The 25813-nt window shown below is 41.6% G+C and overlaps 1 protein-coding gene across 1 annotated transcript in view; it reads left to right on the forward strand.

Annotated features, from left to right (window-relative positions):
- PAPPA2 (pappalysin 2) overlaps positions 1-25813 on the forward strand; it is a 317270-nt gene that overhangs the window by 223497 nt on the left and 67960 nt on the right. Inside the window, exons 15-16 of the mRNA XM_061383283.1 lie at positions 1192-1369; positions 2771-2984. Coding sequence (XP_061239267.1) covers positions 1192-1369; positions 2771-2984 — 392 coding nt within the window. The remainder of the gene's footprint in view (positions 1-1191; positions 1370-2770; positions 2985-25813) is intronic.

Consider the following 25813-nt stretch of genomic DNA (forward strand, 5'->3'; position numbering starts at 1 on the left):
TTCTTGGTCCATGTTTTCTATTTTATGATTTGCATTCTTTGTATTACATTCTCACAAATCATCATAGAAGGGAGTAAGATATAACCAAAATACATCTCCCATATTTTCCTTTTTAACTTCTTCTCCTTTCTTCTTCTCTCTCTCTCTTCTTCTTTCCATTCTCCCCACTTCAGATGTTTTCTGATTCACTGCTTCAACCTGTGATGAGCTCTGCTGGTAGCTCCTTAAGGGTCTTGTTTATCCAAACTTGAAAGTACCTGGCCCTTCTAAGTGCTCAAAAAAAAAGTCTCCTCATTTGTTTCATGGTGATGAATTCTAGGACCCCCTACATAAGCCATAGCCCCAAGGAAATGGCTGGAATCTCTTAAATTTAACTACAAGAGTTTGGAAGATGCCTCATGTGCATTAATTCTCAGGTGTTCTTAAAGACTAGGCACCATTCTCAGAGAATATGATTATGTTTATTATGTACCATTATCAGTCAGCTTATCAGTAAAGGTCCCAGCAGGAAACCGACGAATGCCCAAAAGGGGGCAATTTGAGGAACTTCAGTAAAGGGACTGCTGATAAAAGTGGGGGCAGGATATAGGAAATGGCAAAGAGATGGTCCAGAATCCCAGGGTGAAAGGGTAATATCCCTTCTAGACCTAAAGAGTTGACTGTAAGGGGCAGTTAGCAGAACCCATGAGAAAGAGTGCAGCAGGCGTGTGAAGAGCTCTGCCAAAGGAGGAGCCACCCTACAGCGACCCAAGGGAGGGAGTAGCAAGAATCAGCACCCCGACCTCCCTTGCTTCTCTGCCTCTTCAGTCTCCTACCAGTGTTACCTTGGGTGCTACAGCAGACACAAGTCAAAAGCATGAAGTCCACAAGGGCCAGGGGCCCAGAGCACACAGCAGGGTAGAGTAGGGTGGAGAGTCATCTGGAGAAGCATGTGAGGAGAGCCAAGAGTTGGCCTGGAGGAGCGTCTTCATTTAATGACTCCCTTGAGCTCACATGCACCTTTCATCAACAATGTACTTGGGTATTGTGAAATTGCACATTAAGACAAGGCATAAAGAGGGAGGGAGGCAAAATCATTTTGCCCATTGTGAATATTTGCACAAATAATCATCAGGACTCTGCCAAATCCTGGGAACTATTTTGATAAGCCTTTTTGTGTGACTTTGATAACAGAAAACTTTCTGTTTCTAGAAGGAAATTTTGCTTACATGTTCCTCTGGGCACTGGGACCGGGTTGTGAGCTGCCAGCCCCTTGACTGTGGTGTCCCCGACGCATCTTTGGTGAACTATGCAAAATTCTCCTGCTCAGAGGGAACCAACTTTCTGAAACGCTGCTCTATCTCCTGTGTCCCACCAGCCAAGCTTCAAGGTATTTTCTGGCTAAGCAGGAGTTATATGCAAGTTCTCTTCAGGTTCTCTCTCTTTTTTTGTGGGGGGGAGGGGGCGTGTACTTTGGGGATATTTTCTTTACTCCAGTGACCTTCCCACCTGACTCTGCTGAAGCACCCTCTTTTGACAAGCAAGAGGCAACACATTCCTTGTCTCAAACACTTGGAAGGATGCCCCTAACTCAAGATCTCATTGATGAAAGAAACTGAGACTTTCCTGTTTTTATTTGAGTTTATGTTCTCTGGAGTCAAGCCAACTAACAGTTTTCTGAGAGTATTAATAATTCAGATACCCTTTATCATGCACATTTTAAAATGTAATATTTACAACCCTTCTATGAGTTAGGTGCCTTTAGTCCTGTTTTAGCAATGAGAGCACAGTTGTATGAGCTGTACTGCTAGGGAGAGATGAGGATGTGGTAGAACTTCTTCTGATCCCACATCTTTTTGTTGTTGTTGTTTAAGAGAGCGTGGGAATAGGCTATTTTATTTTACTTGTTTTTTAATTTATTTTGGCCACACCCTGAAGCATGTAGGATCTAGTTTCCCGACCAGGGATCGAACCCATGCCCCCTGCCTCGGAAACACAGATTCTTAACCGCTGAATTGCCAGGGAGGTCCCTCTGACCCCACATCTTGCTCTCCCTCATGAATACTTAGGTGTGCCCAACAGTGATCCAGCAGACTTGTTACAAATGCAGATTCTTAGGCTCATGCTGACAGAGTCTGCTTTAGTAAACCTGAAGTGGGTTGGTGATACTACTCTATGGGGTGCCCATAGTTTGAACTCAGAGAAACCGCGGAGGCATAGGGAGTATGGTATTGAAGTACAGAAGTTTGCATCAAACTGCGAGTTCAAACCCTGCCTCTGCCCTTACTAGCTTGGACAAATTACTTAAACTCAATTTCCTCATCTGCAAAATAGGGGATAATGATGGTATCTATTTCACAGGATTGTTTGAGGTTTGAAGTTCACACAAGTGATACATGTAAAATGCTTACAGCAGTGCCTGGCATGTAATGAGCCCTGTAAAAGTGTCATCTAGTATTATTATAATCCTTTCCGCAATACTGTCACTACTTGATTTTTATTATTTGTAGTGAGGAGTGAGGTAAGGATTTGGTTGGTAGCCCTTCTTTCATTCAGGTCAAAAACTAGCTCTCTGACCTCTATGCTACACAAGAGAGCGCAGTAGACGCTCTGTGGGTAGAAAGATATAGGATAAACATTTGACCTGATGTTTTAGAGGAGCTGCTCCATGAAAAATACTGTGACTTTCCAAGAATGCCTGTCTGTTGATAGGTCTTCGTTCTTTCTGTTTGTTATTTTATTTTTGGACTCTCTGTTCTGAGCATTCTGTGCTTCTCTTTCTTGGAGTCAGGACTGAGCCCGTGGCTGACCTGTCTTGAAGATGGGCTCTGGTCTCTCCCTGAAGCTTACTGCAAGTTGGAGTGTGATGCTCCTCCTGTTATCCTGAATGCCAACCTGCTCCAGCCTCGCTGCCTCAAGGGCAACCATGACGTGGGCTCTACCTGTAGATACGAATGCAAACCAGGCTACTACGTGATGGGAAGCACAGAGAATAAAGTCAGGAAGTAAGTTGGAACATTCCTGGTCTTTGCAGTTCTCTCTACCCTTGTACCTTGCTCCTGTTCTTTCACTTGCAAATCCAAGACCATTGTTTTGGAAATAACATTAAGGCCTTCTGGGTTGTCCACCATTTGTTGTGTGTGTTTTTCTATATAATCTCTCTTCGACTGCACAAGTGTGTTCCCCAGTCTCTCTTCGACTGCACAAGTGTGTTCCCCAGTCGTGACCGGCAGACTGGCCAGACATGCTTCCTGTAAAGATATGATTTCCCATAGCAGACTCCAGAGTCTCATCTTGGTGTGTTTTAAAAGAATCTCTGCCCATATTATTATTTTCCTTGAAAGTAAGTGTTAGGAGCTTCTTAACTGGTACACACATCACCCGAATCCAACTCTGTCCTAGAACATCATCATCAGGCCCATTGGAAGTTTAAAATTGTGGCTGTGGCAGAAATTGTCTAGGGTGGTCTCCAACTCAGATTCTTATTAGGTATGTGATGCTGGGAAGTTTCTCTGTCTCAGTCTCTCATCTGTAAAATGAGGATAATGATAATAATAATGTAGGAACTAAGTAAATTAATATGTATAAAACATGAGTCAGTGAATTAATTTTTTAAATTTTATTTTTGGCTGTGCTGGATCTTCAGTGCTGTGCTCAGGCTTTCTCTAGTTGCAGCACGTGGGGGTTACTCCCTATTGCAGTGACTTCTGTTGCAGAGCATGGGCTCAGTAGTTGAGGCTCATGGACTTTGTTGCTCTGCAGCATATGGAATCTTCCTGGACCAGGAATCGAACTCATGTTCCCTTGATTGGCAGGCAGATTCTTAACCACTGGACCACCAGGGAAATCTAGTAAATCTATTTTTAAAACATAAAACTCAATACATATTATCTATTACTATTGTAATTACAGTGTCTCTGCTTTATCCTTCCTGGACTTTGTGTATATACATTCCTAGACCCAGAAATCAAGAGGACCTTTCTTCAAAGTGCATGGCGGACCAGAAAGAATAAAAGCTTTGCTGCATAATTTAAGAGAAACTGTTTTGAAGACACTTGTGCTGGGGTTCTAATCCCAGTTATCACCCATTTTATTAGCTGAGTAACCTCAGGCAAGTTACTGAACTCTTTGGGTCTCATCTCCTTTGTAAACTAGGGATAATACCTGCATCAAAGTGCTCAGTTGAGGATTAAACAAGATAATACATATTCAGCCCCAATAGCTCAGCAGGCAAAGAATTTGCCTGCAATACAGGAGATGTGGGTTCAGTCCCTGGGTTGGGAAGATCCGATGGAGGAAGGCATGGCAACCCACTCCAGTATTCTTGCCTGGGAAATCCCATGGACAGAACCTGAGGGGCTACATTCTATGGAGTTGGATACAACAGAGCTCACACGCAATACAATAATGTACAGCTCAGTGCCTGACTTGTGCTAAATGCTCAATAAATTGTTTCAAAAAAAAAAGAAAGAAAGAAACATTTTCTGAACAAACAAAACAAGCAAAAAACTTTCAGAAGAAGAAACTCCTTGTACTCAGTAAATTGTAACTATTATTTTCCTACCATAGATTATGTCTTATTACTTATCTAGGACTTAATTCAAAATCTGACCATAGTAGGTATTCTTTTTAAAAGATTTTTTTTTTGAATTGACAAAATCCTAGCCATGGCATTACCAGTGATTCCAGAAGATATCAACTTCGATTGTAAACTAGAATTTTCTAAGGGAGCGGAAGAAAATTAGGAAGCTTACTTTCTGGCTTGCATTTGACCTTCTCTAGTCTACATCCAGCCATCTCAGTATGGGATGGATTGAGTCTGGCTTCACCCAGAGCCTTTCACTCCTGAGAAAACCCAAGATAATATTTGGGGTGGGGGGAGCCTCCTCCTCATCTCAGCCCAAGGCAAGAGCCATACTAATTAGAACATGAATAATACTGATGAAAAATTCATAGGAAGCAGCATTCTGGTTCAGTGACTCTAGCAGGTACAGTCTACAGTTTTTGACAACCAAAAACACATTTGCATGTTCTGGTCATAGGGTCTAGATCAATTTGCATCAACATACATTGATAGGCAGGGAGGGCCCAGGTCATCTTCCAGTGAGAATGTCATTACAACCAGCCCTGGAGGCTGTTGTTTTCTTGCCTTTTTTTCTTTTCTTCTTGCCTCCCTTCTCTCACACCTGCAGCCAACTCAGGGGTCTGCAGAACAGTGCAATAAAGACTAACAGTCTCGGGACCAGGAGGAATTCAGGGCAGAGGGATTTTTCCTAGCTCTCCAGGCCCATGGCTGAGCTTTGCATTGGGAAGAGTGTGGCTTCCCCCCCAGAGGATGGGCTTCTACTGCATCCACATCTCCACCAGCTTCCCCGCCCCAGCAGGGGCAAACAGGGGCCATTTGCTGGCATGACTTTCTTTTCTGGTTGAGAAACTGGAAGCTTACGTCACAACGTCAGCATGGGTTTGAGCTTAAACATTTACATTTGCAAGCACCATCCTGAGGAGAGATTAAATTATTTACCCCACTGTGTAAACTGATTTCAGTCTTAGTTTACACCTGTTTACATACAGCAGTAGATTGGTAATCAGAAGTTTGCAAGTCAGGAGTAAATCACTGTCACTTGCTGCTTGTGTTTACCCAACAAATTATGTCAGCCTTGTCCCTCACTTGGAGCCCAGCATTGTACAAATGGAGCCCTGAAAATTCTTTCTAGGGCATGCAGGCAGGGGGAGAAGAGGTTGAGAGAAGTTGGCAGGGAAATCAGCTCAGACAGAGTGGGCATGTGCTAGTCTTCTGCACCTCTTTGAGAAGTGGAAAAAGCCCCCTGATGGTCAAGTTCGCCCCTTGTTCTTTGCATGACCCTGAATAAGGTACTCCACAATCATAGCCATGTGTCTCAGACTTTGCATTCTTAATGTGAGGGGCGGTAATGACTTCTACCGAACAGTATTGTTTTGATGCCCAAAGTAGGTAATGTCCTGAAAGTGTTTTATAAACTATGAGTTCAATACGTGTGCTAGATGTAACTTTTTGTTCATTTCTTTTTGGAAGAAGGAAACAGCTACCAAAATATCAGCCAAGTACATTGCCTTCCTGCTTCTTCTCAAGTCTGTTGAATATTGTTTCAAAAGAGAAAAAGAGAAGTGCTGTGTCTGACTTTTCTCTTCCATCCAGCTTGTTTAAGTTTTGTGCCATTGCACTTGGAGGTTAGCATGGAAGGCACAGCTGCAGCTACCACTTTCTCACGAGCATGCTGTGTGTCAGCCTTGGAGTTAGGAGCAAAGACCCCTGTAAGAGTAGGACCAAGGCTCTGGCCTCCAGGAGCACACAGCCGCCATGCTCCCTGTTTCATGGGCATCATTTCTTCTTGCAAGAGAGCATAGGAGTGGACACGGACCACAGTAGGCCCTTTCTCTTGGCCCTTGGATCCCTTGCCCCTTCTTTCTGGGATTTGAAGATGCACTGTTCACACTGAATCTAGTCCCTGAGGACAGAGAAATGCAATGGTTTGGCCTGGGTAGTGCACTCTGATCTTGAAGTCCTGAGTAGAGTCAGTATTACCCAAACCATATAGATTCTATAGAGGGAAAAACTGAGAAGGAGGTTAAGTGGATGTGGGGTGACAAATATTCAGTGAAACAAATGCCCATTATATGGTACAATCATAGGCTGGTACAGGCACATTGTGAAGTATCCTTCTAAACATTAAAGATGTTTAGAAGAATATTATGGACATGGGAAAACATTCACAATATGGCAAATGGATAAAAGCAAGAACATAATTATTATAAATGACACAATCCCCATTTTCCACATTAAATGTATATTTTTAGCATTCTTTTTCAGTAGCTAGAAGTGATGATGATATTAACAGCCATAATCTTTATATAGTAAGTTTATAGGGAATATAGCTTTTATTTTTCTGCTGTTTATATATGCTAAATTTTCTAGACTTTAGAATGAGATAAATAGTTTAAAAATGAAGTAATGGAGTGGATATCATAGCCATTTGTGGAGGTGGAGAGTGATAAAAGGAGAACTAGCCACATCTTTCTAAACAGGCAAACCAAACAGAGACCAGCAGTCCAAGATGGCATTAAGACAGGAACTTGCCACTGGCATCCTGCTCCTAGACTCATCTATATTTTTTAAATTGGAGTATAATTGCTTTACTCTGTTGTGTTAGCTTCTGCTGTGTAATAATGTGAGTCAGCTCTAAGTATACATATATCGCCTCGCTCTTGGGCCTCCCTCCCACCCCTCTCCATCCCACCCCTCTAGTTCATCACAGAGCACTGAGCTGAGCCTCCTGTGCTACCCAGAAGCTTCCCACTAGCTGTCTATTTTACAAGTGGCAGTGTGCATACGCCAGTACCACTCTCCTGATTCATCTCACCCCCCGTCCCCCTCCATGTCACATGTCCGTTCTCTGCATCTGCATCTCTATTCCTGCCCTGCAGATAGGTTCATCTGTACCATTTTTCTCGATTCCACATATATACCTTAATATACAAGCACCATCTCTGTTCTTGAAGGCTGTCTCAGACCTCATCTCCTCCAGTCCTAACGCCTCTTCCCTAACTTCCAGCAGATCATCCTACTCCCAAAGCGCAAAGGTCTGCCCACCGGTGTGCCAGCCAAATGACACCTCCAAACAGGCTTTCCCCCTTCTTACTGTCTAAAATGAATTAAGACCAACAAGGACCTACTGTACAGCACAGGGAACTTACTCTGTCTTGTAATAACCTATAAGGGAAACAAATCTGAAAAAGAATATATATATATATAATATATATATACTTTATGTATTATATGTATCAGATCAGATCAGTCGCTCAGTCATGTCCGACTCCTTGCAACCCCATGAATCGCAGCATGCCAGGCCTCCCTGTCCATCACCAACTCCCGGAGTTCACCGAGACTCTGTACACCTGAAACTAACACAGCATTGTAAATCAACTATAGTTCAAAAAAACCCAAAAACCTCAAATATATATATATGTATGTATGTATGTATATATATATATGTATATATATATATATTTACTAGAAAGAAAAAAAACCCAGCAAAATGTCAAGACCATGGGCAAGTGGCAGGACTTAGGGAGATTTTTTTTGTTTTCTGATTTGAGGTTCTGTTAATAAATAATATTTTATAATAAATAAAATAAAAGGAACTCCTCCACCTTTACCCTGGATCCCGTAATCTTTCTCAAACATTTCCCTCAACTTCTTCACCTTCCTCTTTCCTGCAGCTGAAGCCTCTCTCTTCTTCACGCCAGGTTACTTCTCTTTAATTGTGCTCAGGTCTCTCCTACATTAAAACTCAAACAAGCAGAGCCTTTTCTTGACCCATGTTCCTCTCCAGCTATCACAGCTTCCCCCTCCCTTATGAAATTTGTAAAAGAGTCATTTGTATTCACTGTCCCTGTCTTATAGTTTTTTCTCTCCTTCACACTTTGACACTCAGGTTTCCATTCCCATCTCTCCACTAAAGCTGAGGGTGCCATGAACATCGCTGCCAAATGCAAGGACTCTTCTTGGACCTAATGTGGTGTTAATTGCTCCAACTACACCTGTCCAACTCTTTGTGACTGCATGGACTGTAGCCCATCAGGCTCCTCTGTCCATGGAATTCTCTAGGCAAGAACACTGGAGTGGGTTGCCTTTCCCTTCTCTAGGGGATCTTCCTGACCCAGAGATTGAAACTGGGTCTCCTGTATTACTGGTAGATTCTTTACCATCTGAGACACCAGGAACCTAACGTTATGTGGGAATATTTGGCTTATGTTGTAATCACCCTGTGAGATAAAATGGATCCTCCCACCCAAATTTGGTTTGGCTATGGAAAGTAATGATGCCATACATACAAGACCAAGAGAGCGTTAAGAGGGTTGTTAGTCACATAATGAGACTTTTGGCGGAGAGAAGGGGAAAATCCCAGGTTGGTCTTCAAATAGCTTGAGTAATCAGGGTAAAGAGGCTGGTCAGGAGTTGGATGGTAGTTAGGGTGTGGGGCTTGAGTGAGGGTTTGTGCATGTGAGGGCTTCCCTAATAGCTCAGTTGGTAAAGAATCTGCCTGCAATGCAGGAGACCCTGGTTTGATTCCTGGGTCAGGAAGATCCCCTGGAGGAGGGATAGGCTACTCACTCCAGTATTCTTGGACTTCCCTTGTAGTTCAGCTGGTAAAGAACCTGCCTGCGATGCAGGAGACCTGAGTTCGATCCCTGAGTTGGGAGGATCCCCTGAAGAAGGGAAAGGCTACACACTCCAGTATTCTGGCCTGGAGAATTCCATGGACTGCATAGTTCACGGGGTCACAGAGTTGCACATGACTGAGTGACTTTCACTTTCACTTGTGCTTGTGAACAGGACCTGCTATGGTTTGAACTTTATGCTGAGGCCAAAAGAGAAGGCACCCAGGCTTTCTTATAGGCTTGCTCGGAGGTGGGAGATGGTAGGGCTCGGACGCTATCAAGAGTCAAACATCAAAGATAGAGTCTGGCTCTTCAGTAAAACACACTTGTCTGAGCCCTCCTTGAGTCTTCTTCCTTGATCTTGCTCTCTGTCACCCCCTTGATTTTCCTCTTCTCTGCCTCTTCTCAATCTCCTTTTCTGGCTTTTCCTCCACTGCCCATGGCTTCAATGTTGGTGTTTCTCTGAACTCACTCTTCTCTTGTGTTCTGCACATTTGTCTGGCCTGAAGCTCATTTACCCCAATGGCCTCCACTACCTTCCACATGCTGATGACCCTTAAACCCACACCTGCTATCTAATCTCTTCCCATAAGGGCTTTAAGACTCATTAAGACAATTGCCTGCAGATAAAGCCACTTGGATATCTGGAATGCATTTCAAACTCTCCCTATATAAAACAGAGCCTATTATAAACTCTTTCAAATCTGTACATCCTTCTGTGTTCCATGTGGTTGGACAGGTCAGGTGAGAGATCTGCATATAACCTGAGACACATTTTTTTTAATCCATATATGGGTTTATTTTTTTTTTATTTATAAAGTGTTATGGAAAGGACTTCCAGTTGTTCAAGCTGTTTTCAGGAAAGGCAGAGGAACCAGAGAACAAATTGCCAACATCTGCTGGATCATGGAAAAAGCAAGAGAATTCTAGAAAAACATCTATTTCTGCTTTATTGACTATGCCAAAGCCTTTGACTGTGTGGATCACAATACACTGTGGAAAATTCTGAAAGAGATGGGAATACCAGACCACCTGACCTGCCTCTTGAGAAACCTGTATGCAGGTCAGGAAGCAACAGTTAGAACTGGACATGGAACAACAGACTGGTTCCAAATAGGAAAAGGAGTACGTCAAGGCTGTATATTGTCACCCTGCTTATTTAACGTCTATGCAGAGTACATCATGAGAAATGCTGGGCTGGAAGAAGCACAAGCTGGAATCAAGATTGCTGGGAGAAATCTCAATAACCTCAGATATGCAGATGACACCACCCTTATGGCAGAAAGTGAAGAGGGACTAAAAAGCCTCTTGATGAAGGTGAAAGAAGAGACTGAAAAGTTGGTTTAAAACTCAACATTCAGAAAACGAAGATCATGGCATCTGGTCCCATCACTTCATGGGAAATAGATGGGGAAACAGTGGAAACAGTGGCTGACTTTATTTTTTAGGGCTCCAACATCACTGCAGATGGTGACTGCAGCCATGAAATTAAAAGACACTTACTCCTTGGAAGGAAAGTTATGACCAACCTAGATAGCATATTGAAAAGCAGAGAAATTACTTTGCCAACAAAAGTCCGTCTAGTCAAGGCTATGGTTTTTCCTGTGGTCATGTATGGATGTGAGAGTTGGACTGTGAAGAAAGCTGAGCGCCAAAGAATTGATGCTTTTGAAGTGTGGTGTTGGAGAAAACTCTTGAGAGTCCCTTGGACTGCAAGGAGATCCAACCAGTCCATTCTGAAGGAGATCAGCCCTGGGATTTCTTTGGGAGGAATGATGCTAAAGCTGAAACTCCAGTACTTTGGCCACCTCATGCAAAGAGCTGATTCATTGGAAAAGACTCTGATGCTGGGAGGGATTGGGGGCAGGAGGAGAAGGGGATGACAGGATGAGATGGCTGGATGGCATCACTGACTTACAGGGAGGCCTGGCGTGCTGTGATTCATGGTGTCGCAAAGAGTCGGACACGACTAAGTGACTGAACTGAACTGAACTGATGGAAAGAACACATCTGAGTATTATTCTATTGGTGATGACAATTGAACAATACTCACAAAACGTAACTCTTCCTGAGTAACTAATAATGATCCGAGACTATAATTGTACACTATTGAGAAACATCGAACAACTAGAGGACAATTGCTCTACAATATTGTGTTGGCCTCTGCCACATGGCAACACAGATTGGCCTGAGACTCTTGAACATCCTTCTCCCTCAGTCAAATCAGTCATCAGCTTCCATCAAATGTCATTATCTTATTGACTCTTGGCCATTTCTCCTCACCCTGCTGCCACTTCTGTATGACAAATCACTATCCTTTGTCATGTATGAACTGAGCTTTCTGACTCCAGTCTTTCCCCCTTCACTACATTCACTACTATGCAGTAATAGCAATCTTCAACAAATTTCAACCCAGTTATAGTATTTCCCTTATATAAAACTAAATGACCAGCCTTTCTGCTATTTCATCTAAGACACTAAAAAAACTTAAAATTAAAAATATTTTCAAGGTCTTGCATGATCTTGCCAGGCCCGGCTTACCTCTCCAGGGTCATCAGTATCTTCCCTGGGAGATCACTTGCCTCCAACTATTACACACAAAACCTTCTGTAGTGTAGGTTCTAATGCTCTGGGTTTCTTTTACTTCTTTATATGCACCATAGCTAGCATGCCTCTGGGCTTTCAAACATGCTATTCCTTCTGGTCTGAGCTGTCCCCAACAGTGGCCTTTTGCTTGACTAACTCTTGCATGCGTGTGTGCATGGTAAGTCACTTCAGTTGTGTTCAACTCTTTGCAACTCTATGGACCATAGCCCGGCAGGCTCCTCTGTCCATGGGATTCTCCAGCAAGAATACTGGAGTGGGTTGCCATGCCCTTCTCCAGGGGATCTTCCTGTCCCAGGGATTGAATTTGTGTCTCTACGTCTCCTGCATTGGCAGGCAGATTCTTCACCATTAGCCTTACTGTCCTATTTTTAAGATAGGTGTGATTTTTATTTCCAAAGCCTTCCAGATCTCCCCAGTCTGTAGGAAGTGTCCCTCCCATGGTTTCCCACTGCACAAAAGACTTCGCTGACAACATCATTTATTTCACTGAGTAGAAGTGGTTTGATTACCTGTTCAGTAGACCATGGATTCCTGTTTAGCATCATGTGGCCAGTGGCTTCTACATTTATTGATAGGTACTCAATAAACACTTTCTAAATGGGTGAAAAGACTGCCTTATTAGAAAAGTTGTGGTAGAATTTTAATGTTAAATTTGATGCTAAAATAGTGAAGGGAAGTTTTATTTTCTTATGAGGGGTGGAAATTTCTATTTCAAGTGCTTTAGAGTGAAAGAAACCCTTAAAACTATTGTGTTTTTTTTTTTTTTCTAGCAGTTTGTGTCAGCAACCTAGAAGGAATAATCATTCTTCAGAGATAGTTTTAATTTTGTTCATTGAACTGACATTTAAACTTGATTGGCAAACTCTGCAGAAGTTGTTGGAAACAGAAAAGGGGTCAGATCTCTCAACAAGCTCACCAGAACAGTGGTTCTCATACCTGGCTGTGTGTAAGCATCAGCTGGGACAAGTTCAAATACCTCAGTGCTTTGCATTAATCTTCTGCAAAGCTGCCTAAGTCACTCCAATGTGCAGCCAAAATGACGAAGCACAGTCTAGAAGCAAGAACCTTTCTGCATGTAAGAACGGTATTGGTCATGGGACTTATACTTTCCTAAAAATATCCATAGTAACACTTTCTTTTCTCAAAATTAATTATAGCAGCACTTTTGCATGCTAGATTTCACATGTCTCTTTGGGTTTATTTATTTTTGGAGTTAATAGAGAAAATACAAACAATGGTAACTCCAAAGAAATGGTCAAGTTAGACAGTTTGGGGAGTTCTTTCTCGTTCATATTTTATAACATACACACACACACACACACACACACGCACACACACACACCCTTCTTTTCATCCCATGCGATTTACTTTCACATACATATTATCATTAATCACATTTGTCAGGTTAATGTTTCATTAACCCAACTTCCCAGGAAGCTAAAATAAATGTGCTTGACTTATATTTTATAAAAAAGACCATATTCTATTCTCCCTCATCTTTCGCTCCAATGGTTACCTTTTTCTCATTAGTTGCTATCTTTAATGTGTGGAGTTTAGATTAACCCCATTAGGGCCCACAATTAATTGAAATTAGAAATTATCCCAGCCTTCTAACTTAGATAGCCTCCCCCTCTATAAGCTAGTCATTCATCACGATGCCATCTGAAAGGTAGTGTCATAGTAAGATCTTTTTAAAAGTAATTGTAAATAGCTGTCTTTCTGAGGGTCACTTTTCCAGTGAACTTAAATCTATTGAAGGGCTATAAACACAAACATAGGTTCAGACTCAATACTGTAAAAAGGCCTCACGTTGTGCTTATGCATCGTTTGACAGTGTTTGGTTGTCAACACCTTCAGTGAGGTTTGTCTGATCTGATTTGGGAGAAGAGTGGGAGAGGGCTTTATAGTTACATGTGTGTACCTGACCCATCTCTACACACGTAGGGAGATTGTTTAGTGTGGCAGAGAGTTAAAAAGCATAAGGTCTTGACTCTGTTCTATTGGGTTAATGATGATGATGACAATGATAATTCATCACTATATGCTATATGAAGCACTTTACATATATTACCTCATTTAGTTCTTATGACACTGATAAATCTTATTATATAATAAAATAATAGTATAATGTAGAATAACATACTATGATATGATAATATACAACTTGAAATAATAATAGTAATACATTTAATTTAATTTATATTAATACTTATACTTAATATAATACTTAATACAGTATTATAATACCACAATTTAATAATAAATACATTATTATCACCTCTTTCAGAGACTCAGAGTATTGTTAAGCAGCCATCCCATGGTCACTCAACCAATATATGATGTTAATTAAGCTCACTCTAAGACCAAAGCCCATGCTCTTGGCTAACAACACTTTTGATCTTGAGTAAATTACTACATTTCTCTGAGGTTCTTTTTTCCACCTCTGCAAAATAATGGAAGATCTTGAGTGACTTGAAACTCTATAAGTCTATCTCAACAGAATCAATGAGGAGAGTTATAACTTTGGTACAATACCAGTGAGAGAAGTGGTACATGAAATTTGTTACCACCAGGAAAAAAAGAAGCAAGGTTATTTATAAACATAAACACTACACAGACATGATCTTAGTAGGCCATATTGGGTACTACTTGGAGAGATTCTGATGTGGATGAACAGCCAAGGTTTTATTCTCTTCCTTTTGATGGGTTTTGGTGAATTGTTCTCCATTCACACCCAAGAGGATGAGTTCTAGATCTTTCTTGAAGGCAGAATATTGCATACATTTATTAAGATTTCTAGAATTGAGTTGAAAGATTAAGCAAGTCTCTAAAACTTCTAAAAAGAAAATTTAGTCAAATTCTTAGGAAGATTTTCCTTTGTGCAAAATTTCTCTCTTGGCTTAGTGCATGCGTGCATGCCAAGTCACTTCAGTTGTATCTGACTCTTTGCAACCCTATGGACTGTAGCCCTCCAGGCTCCTCTGTCCATGGGGATTCTCCAGGAAAGAATGTATTAGAGTGGGTTGCCATGCCCTCCTCCAGGGGTTCTTCCCAATCCAGGGCTTGAACCTCCATCTCTTATGTCTCCTGCATTGGCCGGCATGTTCTTCACCACTAGCACCACTTGGGAAATCCCTTGGCTTAGTATTAATAGTTAATTACACAGGTTCTGAGGTTAGTGAGATCTAAATTTGCATCCCCACTCTTCTATTTATTAGCTCTTTGATCTTGGGAAAGTCATTGATCTCTATCAAAGAAAGAGGGATACTTACAAATTTTTACAAGGATTGAATGAGACAATAGACAGATGAACTGAGCACAGTTCTTAGTCTTGTTCAGCTTCAAGTCAGCAATAGATGCTGTTTATCAGCATCATCATCTCCAACAGGTTGCTGCTCCTTGTAAAATGACTGTTGCTTTTGGTGTGTTTAATGGGTAATTTTCTTTAGCCAGGAATCTACTCAGCTACATTTTTTATCAAGGGCTATCATCTCCCATTCTGTGGTTGGTTTCTATACCCCAGAAAAACAACATAGAGACCAGAAAGACTGAAAGTGGCATTCCAAATGGGAAGTACAAGCCTTCATTTACAGGGTGGTAAGGGAGTACATTTCCCCTGCATGAAGGAAAAAACACACATCAAAACAGAATCTTCATTAAATTAAGAAAAATGCTTGTACTTCCCTCCACCAGTCAGAACCCCCTCTGAATGTTGCTTCTCACCCCACTCTGAGTTATCCAAACACTACTGTGGCTTCAAGTAGCCCATGAAAAGGGAAAAGGGGGATGTGGCGAAAAGGAAACGGAAATTAACTCATCAAAAAATACAGGTGGACATACTTCAAAAATTAGGGTGGGCAAATACGGTCAAGCTGGTCTCAGAGGAGAAGGGAAGGGCATGTTCTTAGAGATATTGCCTAAATTTTTAGGCTCTTTTCATCTTTTTGAACCATAGCTTGATTTTCTGAGGTTCAGTTGATTTTATTCTACCATTGGAAGGGAGAGAAAGTCTTGGCAAATGAAATGAAATGCTCAGTTGAGGCAAATGCTAAAAACCTTAAGTACCCTGGATTTGTAATTTTAAAAATTCAGTAAAATAATGTACTTAATTTTTAAGCTCTGTCATAACATCATGCATATACATACATGACTAGATACTGAAGTGAGTAAACCTATGTATATAGAGACACATGTCCTAGCCATGATTTGCCAATTAATGGGTCACACTGTAATCTTTGTGAACACCCATGCATCTGTGAGAAACAGAAATTTGTTTTCTTTCCATTAAGACATTGTCTGGCTTTCTAATTAGTGTTTATAGTAAATACATTCAAAGTTTATCCTTGGAATGCTCAATTCTTTTGCCATTGTAGGATACTGTGAGCTTTAGGCTAATTTATTACAGCCTCTTTTGGCAGAAAAGTGACTGAACCTCTGCTCCAAGCCTTGGACACTTGCATGCACACCTGGCTACAGGCCAGCTTGCTGCCGTAGGCTTCACAGGCTCAGGCGATTGGCATGCAGCCTTCACTTTGAACACAGCATTTGTTGAACTTAAAAATTTCCCTGTGACCTTCAATCCCAGACTAGGGAGAGTCTTATTGTAAAAACTGCCCTTTCTCTTCTAATATTATATTGACCACTGATTTTCTATTCATCAGGAAAAATAACTTTAAAAATCTAGTAAGAATAAGTGCTGGGTTGTTAAATAGAAGCCAATAGGTTCTTCAATCCAGAATTTCTCTCCCTGATGCCCTTTCTACACTTCCTTTTTGCTTCTCCATCCAGTCTCAGGCTCCTGCCAAGTCCTTCTTCAGCATAGTGGGTGAGCATTTTGATTGTGAGCTTGGCTTTGTTCTTAAGGGTCAGGTCAGGCCCAGCTAATTTATGAACTGTCTCCTGAAGGATTCTGGGTGGGACAAAAATCTGAAGAATTAAGTAGTGTGGAAAGACTGAGTAGAATGTTAACATTCCACATTTTAATCACATACACACAGGGAAAGGGTGGAGAGCTTGGTCATCCGAGCTAATAATTTCCCTGGGTTTTTGAGCCTTGTATGTGCCAGTCATTGGACTATATGCTATCTATACACTAACTTATAGAATCTTCTAGTGACCCTGTAAGGAAGCTCTCATCCCCATTTTTCAGATAGGAGAACTGAGAGAAGAAAATGTCAGGGAGTCAGGAAGGGCCACAGCTGGGCTTTGAGCATTGGTTTCCTGACTTTGCTGTCTGCTCTTAACCACACTGCACACCATCTTTCTGATGGGAACTACTCAGTGTGGTCACTAACAGCCTGCTGAAGGCCACTATGACCTCTGACTCCTTCTCTTCAGTCAGGAAAAGCTGGTCAATATTAATCAACCTTTCCATTCCAGCCCACATCAGACGGATGAGGCAAATTCAGGGTCTACCTGTGTGAATTCTGAAGTCATGACACAGGTCACAACTTGCCACTCATTCTCATAACTCACTAATAGACTCAGGTCTCATCACTGCTGTGGCTTCTGGGCAAGAGCCATGTCAGGAACTTTGCTTTCTGAGAGACCAACAGTGACGGGCAGAATGGGGTCATGAACTCCCAGGTGAGGGTGTGGATGTGTGTACATTCTGTGAGCACTTTTCATCAGGCCTGTCTGTGAGTTGGACTGACCAGGAATAGGAATAGAACAACACCGAGAAGAATTCTTCAACTATAAGCATTATGAAGATAGCTGAGGGATTCCTTATGGATGAGAGAGCCCACCCTCTGAAATGGAATCCATGCAATTTGCAGCTCTTTTCTGCCAGACTTTTATCCCATCCAGGCTCTCTTCTTCCTGCCCTGCCTCTTCCCCACAGAGGTTACATATATGCCTTTTTTTCCATTTACACATTAGACCAATGCTTGAAACACAAACTGCCTTTTGCATCACTGGCCCTTGCATGCACTGTTCCTTCTGTGTGGAGGACCTTTCTCCTTCTCTAACAAACCCATCTTTAAGTGATCCCTTCCTGATAGCCTTCCTTCTGTTCCTCTTTGGGGCCCCACAGTTTAGTCTTCTGGCCTAATTATAGTATTAATATTTGTTTCTACAATAGCAGGACCTAATGCAATACATAGCACATACTAGTCCTTAATGAATATTTGTTGACTGAACATCAGTTCAGTTCAGTTCAGTTGCTCAGTCGTGTCCAACTCTTTGCGACCCCATGAATCGCAGCACGCCAGGCCTCCCTGTCCATCACCAACTCCCAGAGTTCACTCAGACTCACGTCCATCGAGTCAGTGACGCCATCCAGCCATCTCATCCTCTGTCATCCCCTTCTCCTCCTGCCCCCAATCCCTCCCAGCATCAGAGTCTTTTCCAATGAGTCAGCTCTTCACATGAGGTGGCCAAAGTATTGGAGTTTCAGCTTTAGCATCATTCCTTCCAAAGAACACCCAGGGCTGATCTCCTTCAGAATGGACTGGTTGGATCTCCTTGCAGTCCAAGGGACTTGCAAGAGTCTTCTCCAACACCACAGTTCAAAAGCATCAATTCTTCAGCATTCAGCTTTCTTCACAGACTGAACATATGAATGGACAAATACAGGCATACCTCATTTTATTGCTCTTTGCTTTATTATGCTTTGTAGATAATTGTGTTTGTTTTACAAATGTAATGTTTGTGATAACCCTGTATTGAGCATTGAGCAAGTTTATTGGCACCATTTTTCTAATGGCATTTAGTGTCTCTATATCACATTTTGGTAATTCTTGCAATGTTTCAAATCTTCCACCAGCAAAAGATTATGACTTACTAAAGGTCCTAATGATGGTTAGCATTTTTTAGCAATAAAGAATTTTTAAATTAATATATGTACATTTTTAAAATATAAAGCTATTGCACACTCAGTAGATTATAGTATAGTGTAAACATAGCTTTTATATGCAGTGGGAAAACAACAAATGCCTACGACTTATTTTATTGTGATATTCACTTTATTGCGGTGGTCTGGAACTAAACCCACAATATCTTCAAGGTATGCCTGTGACTAAATGATAAAAAACAACAAAATCAAGAGATTCCTATTTAATGTTCCCATGTTTTAAACTCAGTTCATCACTGCATTTCAGTGTAATCACTAACTCTTCAAACACACACTGAAGGGAACAGATACAGAATTCTGAGGAATAATTTTAATAGTTATTATACATGTTTGGCTTTAAATTGTAGGCATTGGAGAAACCTCAGGATGTTTTTAGATCTGGAGGTAACCTGAGGAGATTTAGTAGGAAGATAGCTGTCAGCTGTGTGAAGAATGCATGAGAGGCGCCAAGATACTCGTAGAAAAGAGGTTAAGCGGGGGCTATTGAACTCCATCCCTGGGTCAGGAAGATCCCCTGGAGTAGGAAATGGCAAACCATTCCCGTATTCTTGCCTGGAAAACCTTATGGACAGAGGAGCCTGGCAGGCTACAGTCCATGGGGTCACAAAGAGTCAGACATGACTGACTGCACACATGTGTGTGTGTGCACGTGCGCGCGCGCGCACACACACACACACACACACACACTGAACTTGAAGTGAGAGAGGCTAAAGGTTGGACAGTTTAGGCAGTGGTAGTGAGGGATGAAGAAGGGGCCCCAAACTTGAGGTAGGGGATCAGACTTAGGGGCAGGACATTATTGCATCTGCTAATTTGGAGACCTGAAAGTTCACAGCAGGAAATCCAAAGATAGAAGTGAGGGGTGGGACTTCAAAGGAGACTGGTGACCACATGATTGTAGGGGTCAGCAGATTGCTCATTCTCACAGAGAGGCTCTATTTTACATGGAAGAGGAGCTTTGTAAGTTACAGGCGCTTTTATGAGTCAGGGAAGAATGAAAGGTCAAAGCCCATGTGTCCAATGTGCTGGCCCTGCTGAACTGTTTCTCTTCTAGTCAAGTGGACTGGGGCTGGATTTCAGGCGGCCTGGTGTGAGAAAAGACAGGATAACTGCGATCGGCTGTGGACTAGCTATGCCTGGAGTCTGCTGCTCTCCGTTTAGGATGCTGGCTTGAGAAACCAGGTCTGCAGTTTGTTAATAAAGCTGGCCTGGTGTTTGGAAGCGCTGATGGTTCTCTCTGGGGTTGGGTAGAATACCAGAGGACCGAGTCTTTTAAAATGGTCTAGAAGGCTAATTATTAAACTTTAATGAGAATAGGAATCACTTGGTGACTTTGTTAAAATGCAGATTCTGAGTGAGTCTGAGTAGAGCTGTAGATTCTGCATTTGCAACAAGCTTCCTGGTGATTTCAGTGCTGCTGTTCTGCAGCCATACTCAGACGGGCGAGGATATTCTCAGTGAAGAGTCTTTCTAATTTTAACCCCCAAACGGACCATATGCCATGTAAAACATTGGGCCAATTAACACTTCGGTTTCCTAACCTATGTAATGGAAAGAGTGACCTGGTTACTCCTCACTCTTACATTTCCATTTTCAGGATATTCTGCGTGGGGGGACTTTGAGATACTTGGTGCAAAGGCACAAAGTAAAGGGAGGTAATTTATGTGCAGCTCCACTTCTAGTAACTCTAGTGCTTCCATATTATGACTTAAGTATTGGCATCAGACAGATCCTGGTATGGGCATACCTCAGAAATAGTTGGGATTTGGTTCTAGACCACTGCAATAAATCAAATATTGTAATAAAGCAAGTCATACAAATTTTTTTGGCTTCCCAATGCACATAAAAGTTATGTTTACATGATACTGTAGTCTCTTAAGTGTGCCATAGCATTATGTCTTAAAAACCAATGTACATAATTTAAAAATACTTTATTGCCCAAAAAAAAGCGCTAACCATCATTTGCCAACACGGAGTTGCCAAAAACCTTCAGTTTGTAAAAATTGCAGTATCTATGAAGTGCAGTGAACAAAGCACAACAAAATGAGGTATGCCTGTACTGATCCCTGCTCTGCCTTTAACCAGCTAGGTAACCTCAAGCTGGTTATTTTATTTTTCTAAACCTGCTTACTTAATCTATAAAATGAACATCTATACATTCATTGAACGTGTGTTTATTGGCACCTATTCCATACCAGACATTTTGCTGAGAGCTGAGGATATAACACTAAATGAGATTTTGCCCTCGCCAAGCTCAGAACCCAAAGGGGGAGATAGGAAAAAAAATGAAATAATTACACAGTATGCATTCTATGTAAAAATATACAGGTGTTTTGATGAAAGCCCAAAACATTAGAGGCATAAAATAAAGATACTCTCGGGTGGCAAACATTCTCTTTAGATAGGAAGACGAGCCCGCCATGGGAAGAAAAAAAAGAAAAGCATCAGAAGCAGAGAGAATGGTACTAACTTCCTTTGGCAGGAAAGAGCTTGAGTTGTGCTTGGGATTCTAAGTCCAGTGTGGACAAAGTAAGTAAGATGACTGGGGCATAGTATCAGTTCAGTTCAGCTGCTCAGTCATGTCCAACTCTTTGCGATCCCGTAGACTGCAGCACGCCAGGCTTCCCTGTCTATCACCAACTCCTGGAGCTTGCTCAAATGCATGTCCATTGAGTCAGTGATGCCATCCAACCATCTCATCCTCTGTCGTCCACTACTCCTCCTGCCTTTACTCTTTTCCACTTCAGGGTCTTTTCTAGTGAGTCAGTTCTTCGCATCAGATGGCCAAAGTATTGGAGCTTCAGCTTCAGCATCAGTCCTTCCAATGAATATTCAGGACTGATTTCCTTTAGGATTGATTGGTTTGATCTCCTTGCAGTCCAAGGGACTCTCAAGAGTCTTCCCCAGCACCACAGTTCAAAAGCATCAATTCTTTGGCGCTCAGCTTTCTTTATGGCCCAACTCTCACATCCATACATGACTACTGGAAAAACCATAGCTTCGACTATAAGGACCTTTGTTGGTAATGTCTCTGCTTTTTAATATGCTGTCTAAGTTTGTCATAGCTTTTCTTCGAAGGACATAGGATGAGGTCAGAAAAATTTGGGCTAGATCATGCGGGACCACATGAGCAAAAAAGTTTGGATTTTATTTTTCATGTAACAGGAGGCAATTGGAATATCCTAAGCAGGAAAATGACATTCTGATTTATTTGTTTGTTTTTACAAAGTATCCCTCTGACTGGTGTTTCTGGACCAGGAAGGAAGGGGTCCAGAGGACAAGTGAAGTCTCTAGTTGGGAGATGAGCACTAAGAATGTGGGCTAGTGCTCACGGCAGTAGAGATGCAAGAGATGTGGGGACAGATGGAGATATTTGGGAGGTAAAACTAAGAGGCCCTACTGATAGAACATGAGCAAATGGGAGCTTGGGGAAAATAAAAGATTGGGGTGAAGAGTGAAATCAAGGATGTCTCCTACATATCAAGTTTGGGCAACAGCATAGATGGTGGTATCATTTGTTGAGCTGGGAATGATTGGAGAAGAGCATGTGTGGAGAGAAGGGAATCAAGAACTCAGGTAATGATAGATCTTATCACACAGAATGGGTTTGAGGGGAAATGCTATAGATATATATCCTTCAGTACAATGCCTAGCACTTCAATACTCAGTATTTTATTGTTTTTCTGTTAATATTATTATTACTCATGAAGGACTACTCATTGGAGACACCAGATGCCCTTGATCAGTAAAGACATGATAATTCCCTTGGACTCAATAATCATACTTTTATTTTCTCCAATGGAAAATAAATATTACTTTTGAAAACCCTGCAGTGGTGATAGAAGGATGGGATAGACTCACGTGTGCCTCGAGCAACATCAATCAAACTTTCAGCCAAGTTTTGATTACAAGATCTTTATTTCTGGCAATGATGTAAGAAGCAGAAAGAGCACAGCTGGATTTTCAGTACTAGGTGGATACCACATGTTCTGAAAATTGGAAAAAAGCATCTTCTAACTTGGAAAGTGTGGTGATTTGTCTGGAGTAGTTAGAGGGAAAATAAATATAAACCTTCCCCGACCCCCAACCCTTCATGGTACCATTTACAGAGTAAGTTGTCTGGCTGTAACTGTCCTCTTTGGTCTTTGCTAAACATCCAGTCTTTTGGCTGGTGTTGTTAGGTGGGTGATTTTGCACTCTGATTTCTATACCTATGGTTTATTTTTACTAGCATAGGAAAGTAGCATAGATTTTAGCAGTTTGCCAACCTAACTACATATTAGACTGCTGACAAATTAAAAAATAAAGAGTGTGAGGCCAATTCCATGAAACTTAGACAATCTAGTTTTTATACAGTTCCTACATGAGTTTGATGGGCTGGTCTACAAATGTCATTTGGAAACCATTGTTCTAATGGTTGGGGTGTTACATTATGATTGCAAAACTCTGAATTCTATCCTTGCTTTTGCCAGTGACTAGCTTGCTGTGTGGCATTGAGCAAGTCAGTTCATAGTTATTAATGTGCAGTTTCCTGCCTGTAAAATGAGATGTTTTAGCCTCTCTTATTCCATCAGGATAAAGAAAATGCAGAAAGCTTTGAGTCAATAGAATATCTCAGTTGAAAGGCACTTGCACTAGATTATCAAAAAAAGTCTTGGAATCTGTCCTGGTGAGGACCTGCCTGTGTGCTTTGTCTAATATCGAATACCATCCTTCTTTAAAATGCAAACTGATTCACTTCATGACATAAGAAATCTCTCTCTCTCTCTTTTTTAAATTCATACACATTACACAAAGAAGGTGGACCATTCTGAAAAAACCAATGTTTTCATAATGATTTTTTAAGTGTCAGAGACTACTCCTCAAGATCACCAAACTAGAAGAAACACAGAGGCAGTTTGGGTATCACTGGGGATTAAAGTTCTGCCTTTGCGATATAGGCTTTAGTCCTCTTCAGGGACCTACATGGAAATAAAATTTTCTGAAGCTGGGAGGAAATACAAGACGCCCTCAATTCCTCCTGCAATCACAGTACCTTTTTGAACAAAATGAAAAGAACCAGCCTATGGCACTCAAGTGTCAACCTCCATACCAGGGGCTCTTATTTCATAAACCCATATAGATATGCACCGTGGAGCTGTGAGACTGCTGGGGCTATGAGGAAAGGACCAATCAAATGCTTTGTGAGAAGTGTGTGGGCGGAGCCTGAGTTGTGTCATCTGCTTGGGTGACATGCAGAAGCCAGCCCCTGTATAAGGGAGATGAAACTGTGAGGAGAATCCTTGAGGTGGAGGGGGCATAGGAACTCTTATAAGAAGGAAAAGATATTTCCTAGGGAATCAGGACTCTCCCAGTCTGTCCCTTGTCCTGCCTGTAGTGCCTCCTCTGGGGCATCAATGTGAACTGTGCTGCTTCCGGCCACCTCACAGCCTTCTTCCTCCCTCGTCACCGATATGACAGGTAGTTTGCAGCACAGGGCCGGTCACGTTGCCTGGGTACCACCCACAACATCCAACTCACTCTTCCCCAGCCAAGTGTGATCTGTCTACCCTCACCTCTGAGGTTATTAAACTGACAAAGAGATATATGAAGTCGACATTCTTGAATGGCTCTTCACTCTGGGCAAGGAAAGACAGGACTGTTTCCATGGTTTAAGCGTTCCAACCAATTCAGAGAAAAATACCACACGAAGTCAAAATATTGTCGTCCTAGCCAAGCAAGGGTTTTCCTTTATAACCATGCTGACATGCAAGGTTTACAGACTTGCCTCTCCCCTGGTGTCAATGGTATTGCCTGCTCTCTGCAGCCGGGGGATGTCAGTTCAGCCGAGGTTGGGGGCGGATTTCATCTGTGGGACGTGGTAGAAAGGAGAGTCTCTGGGAGGATATAAACTCTGTAGCGTGAAAAAGGAGTAGAATATCCAGTCTTGGAGAGAGACAAACAAGAGCTTCATTATAGTAAAAAGAACTGCCTACACTTCCTTGAAGATAGATTTGAGAAGACATTTTGAAAATGTCATCTTCCTTTGGGGAAAGAAGCCATGTAGTACATGGTGCATGATTTCATTTATATCAAGTTCAAGAACAGGCAAAATAAATCCACACTGATGAAAGTCAGAAAAGTATGGATTGCAGGGGTATTCAGTTGTGAAGGGAGATTTTTAGGGGGACTGGAAATTCTCTGTGTCTTGATCCGAGTGATGAGTACCCAGGTTATTCACATGTAAAAATTCTTGAGCTATATACCAAGTTATGCAGTTTTCTATATGTAATTTATTGCTCAATGCAAAAATTTCAAATGAATCTTCTTTTCTTTCTTTTTTTTGGTCACACTTACAAATGTGGCACCTGAATAAAGGACTGTTCAGTAGAGAAGAGATGTTATGGATACTCAAAGTGGAGAAGAGATGTTATGGATACTCAAAGTGGATTGTAGAGCATAACATGCAGAAGAACCTGACCCAGGAAGGACCATAGGATTCAATGGCAGGCTGATGTGGGTCCAAATCCTGTCTGCAGCTTTAACTGTGGATCTTTGAGCTAGCTTTAAATCTCTCAGGCTCAGTTTTCTTCCCTGAAATGTGGATAATAATATTTACCTTTAACTGATATTTGGGGGATTTGATGAAATTATGTGTGTAGGTATTTTGCCAAACACCTGAAATATAGCTCAAAAATAATATTTATTATTGACAGATACTAGACATATGTCCACATAAACTATGATGCTAAAGAATTCCAGTCATAAAATCAGCCTTCTTTCCTAGAATACTACTGGGGATGAAGGTATGAATATGAATCTAAATAACTGTTTAACCATAAATTAAGTACTCCTTCATGAATATCTAAATGGATACTGTTAAAATACGTTAAACTACTGTGGTGGTTTAGTAGCTAAGTCGTATTCGACTCTTGTGAACCCATGGACTGTAGCACGCTAGGCTCCTCTGTCCATGGGATTTTCCAGGCAAGAATACTGGAGGGCTGCCATTTCCTTCTCCAGGGGATCTTCCAGACCGAGGAATCGAATCCGGGTCTCCTGCATTGCAGGTGGATTCTTTACTGACTGAGATATGAGAAAAGCCCTTTAAACTACTAAAATATATAATGTTAAACTACTAAAATTTATAATGTTAAACTATTAAAATTTATTTAAATTACTCAAAATCAACTA

This window comes from Bos javanicus, chromosome 16, assembly GCF_032452875.1.
Source record: "Bos javanicus breed banteng chromosome 16, ARS-OSU_banteng_1.0, whole genome shotgun sequence".
Classification (NCBI taxonomy): domain Eukaryota; kingdom Metazoa; phylum Chordata; class Mammalia; order Artiodactyla; family Bovidae; genus Bos; species Bos javanicus.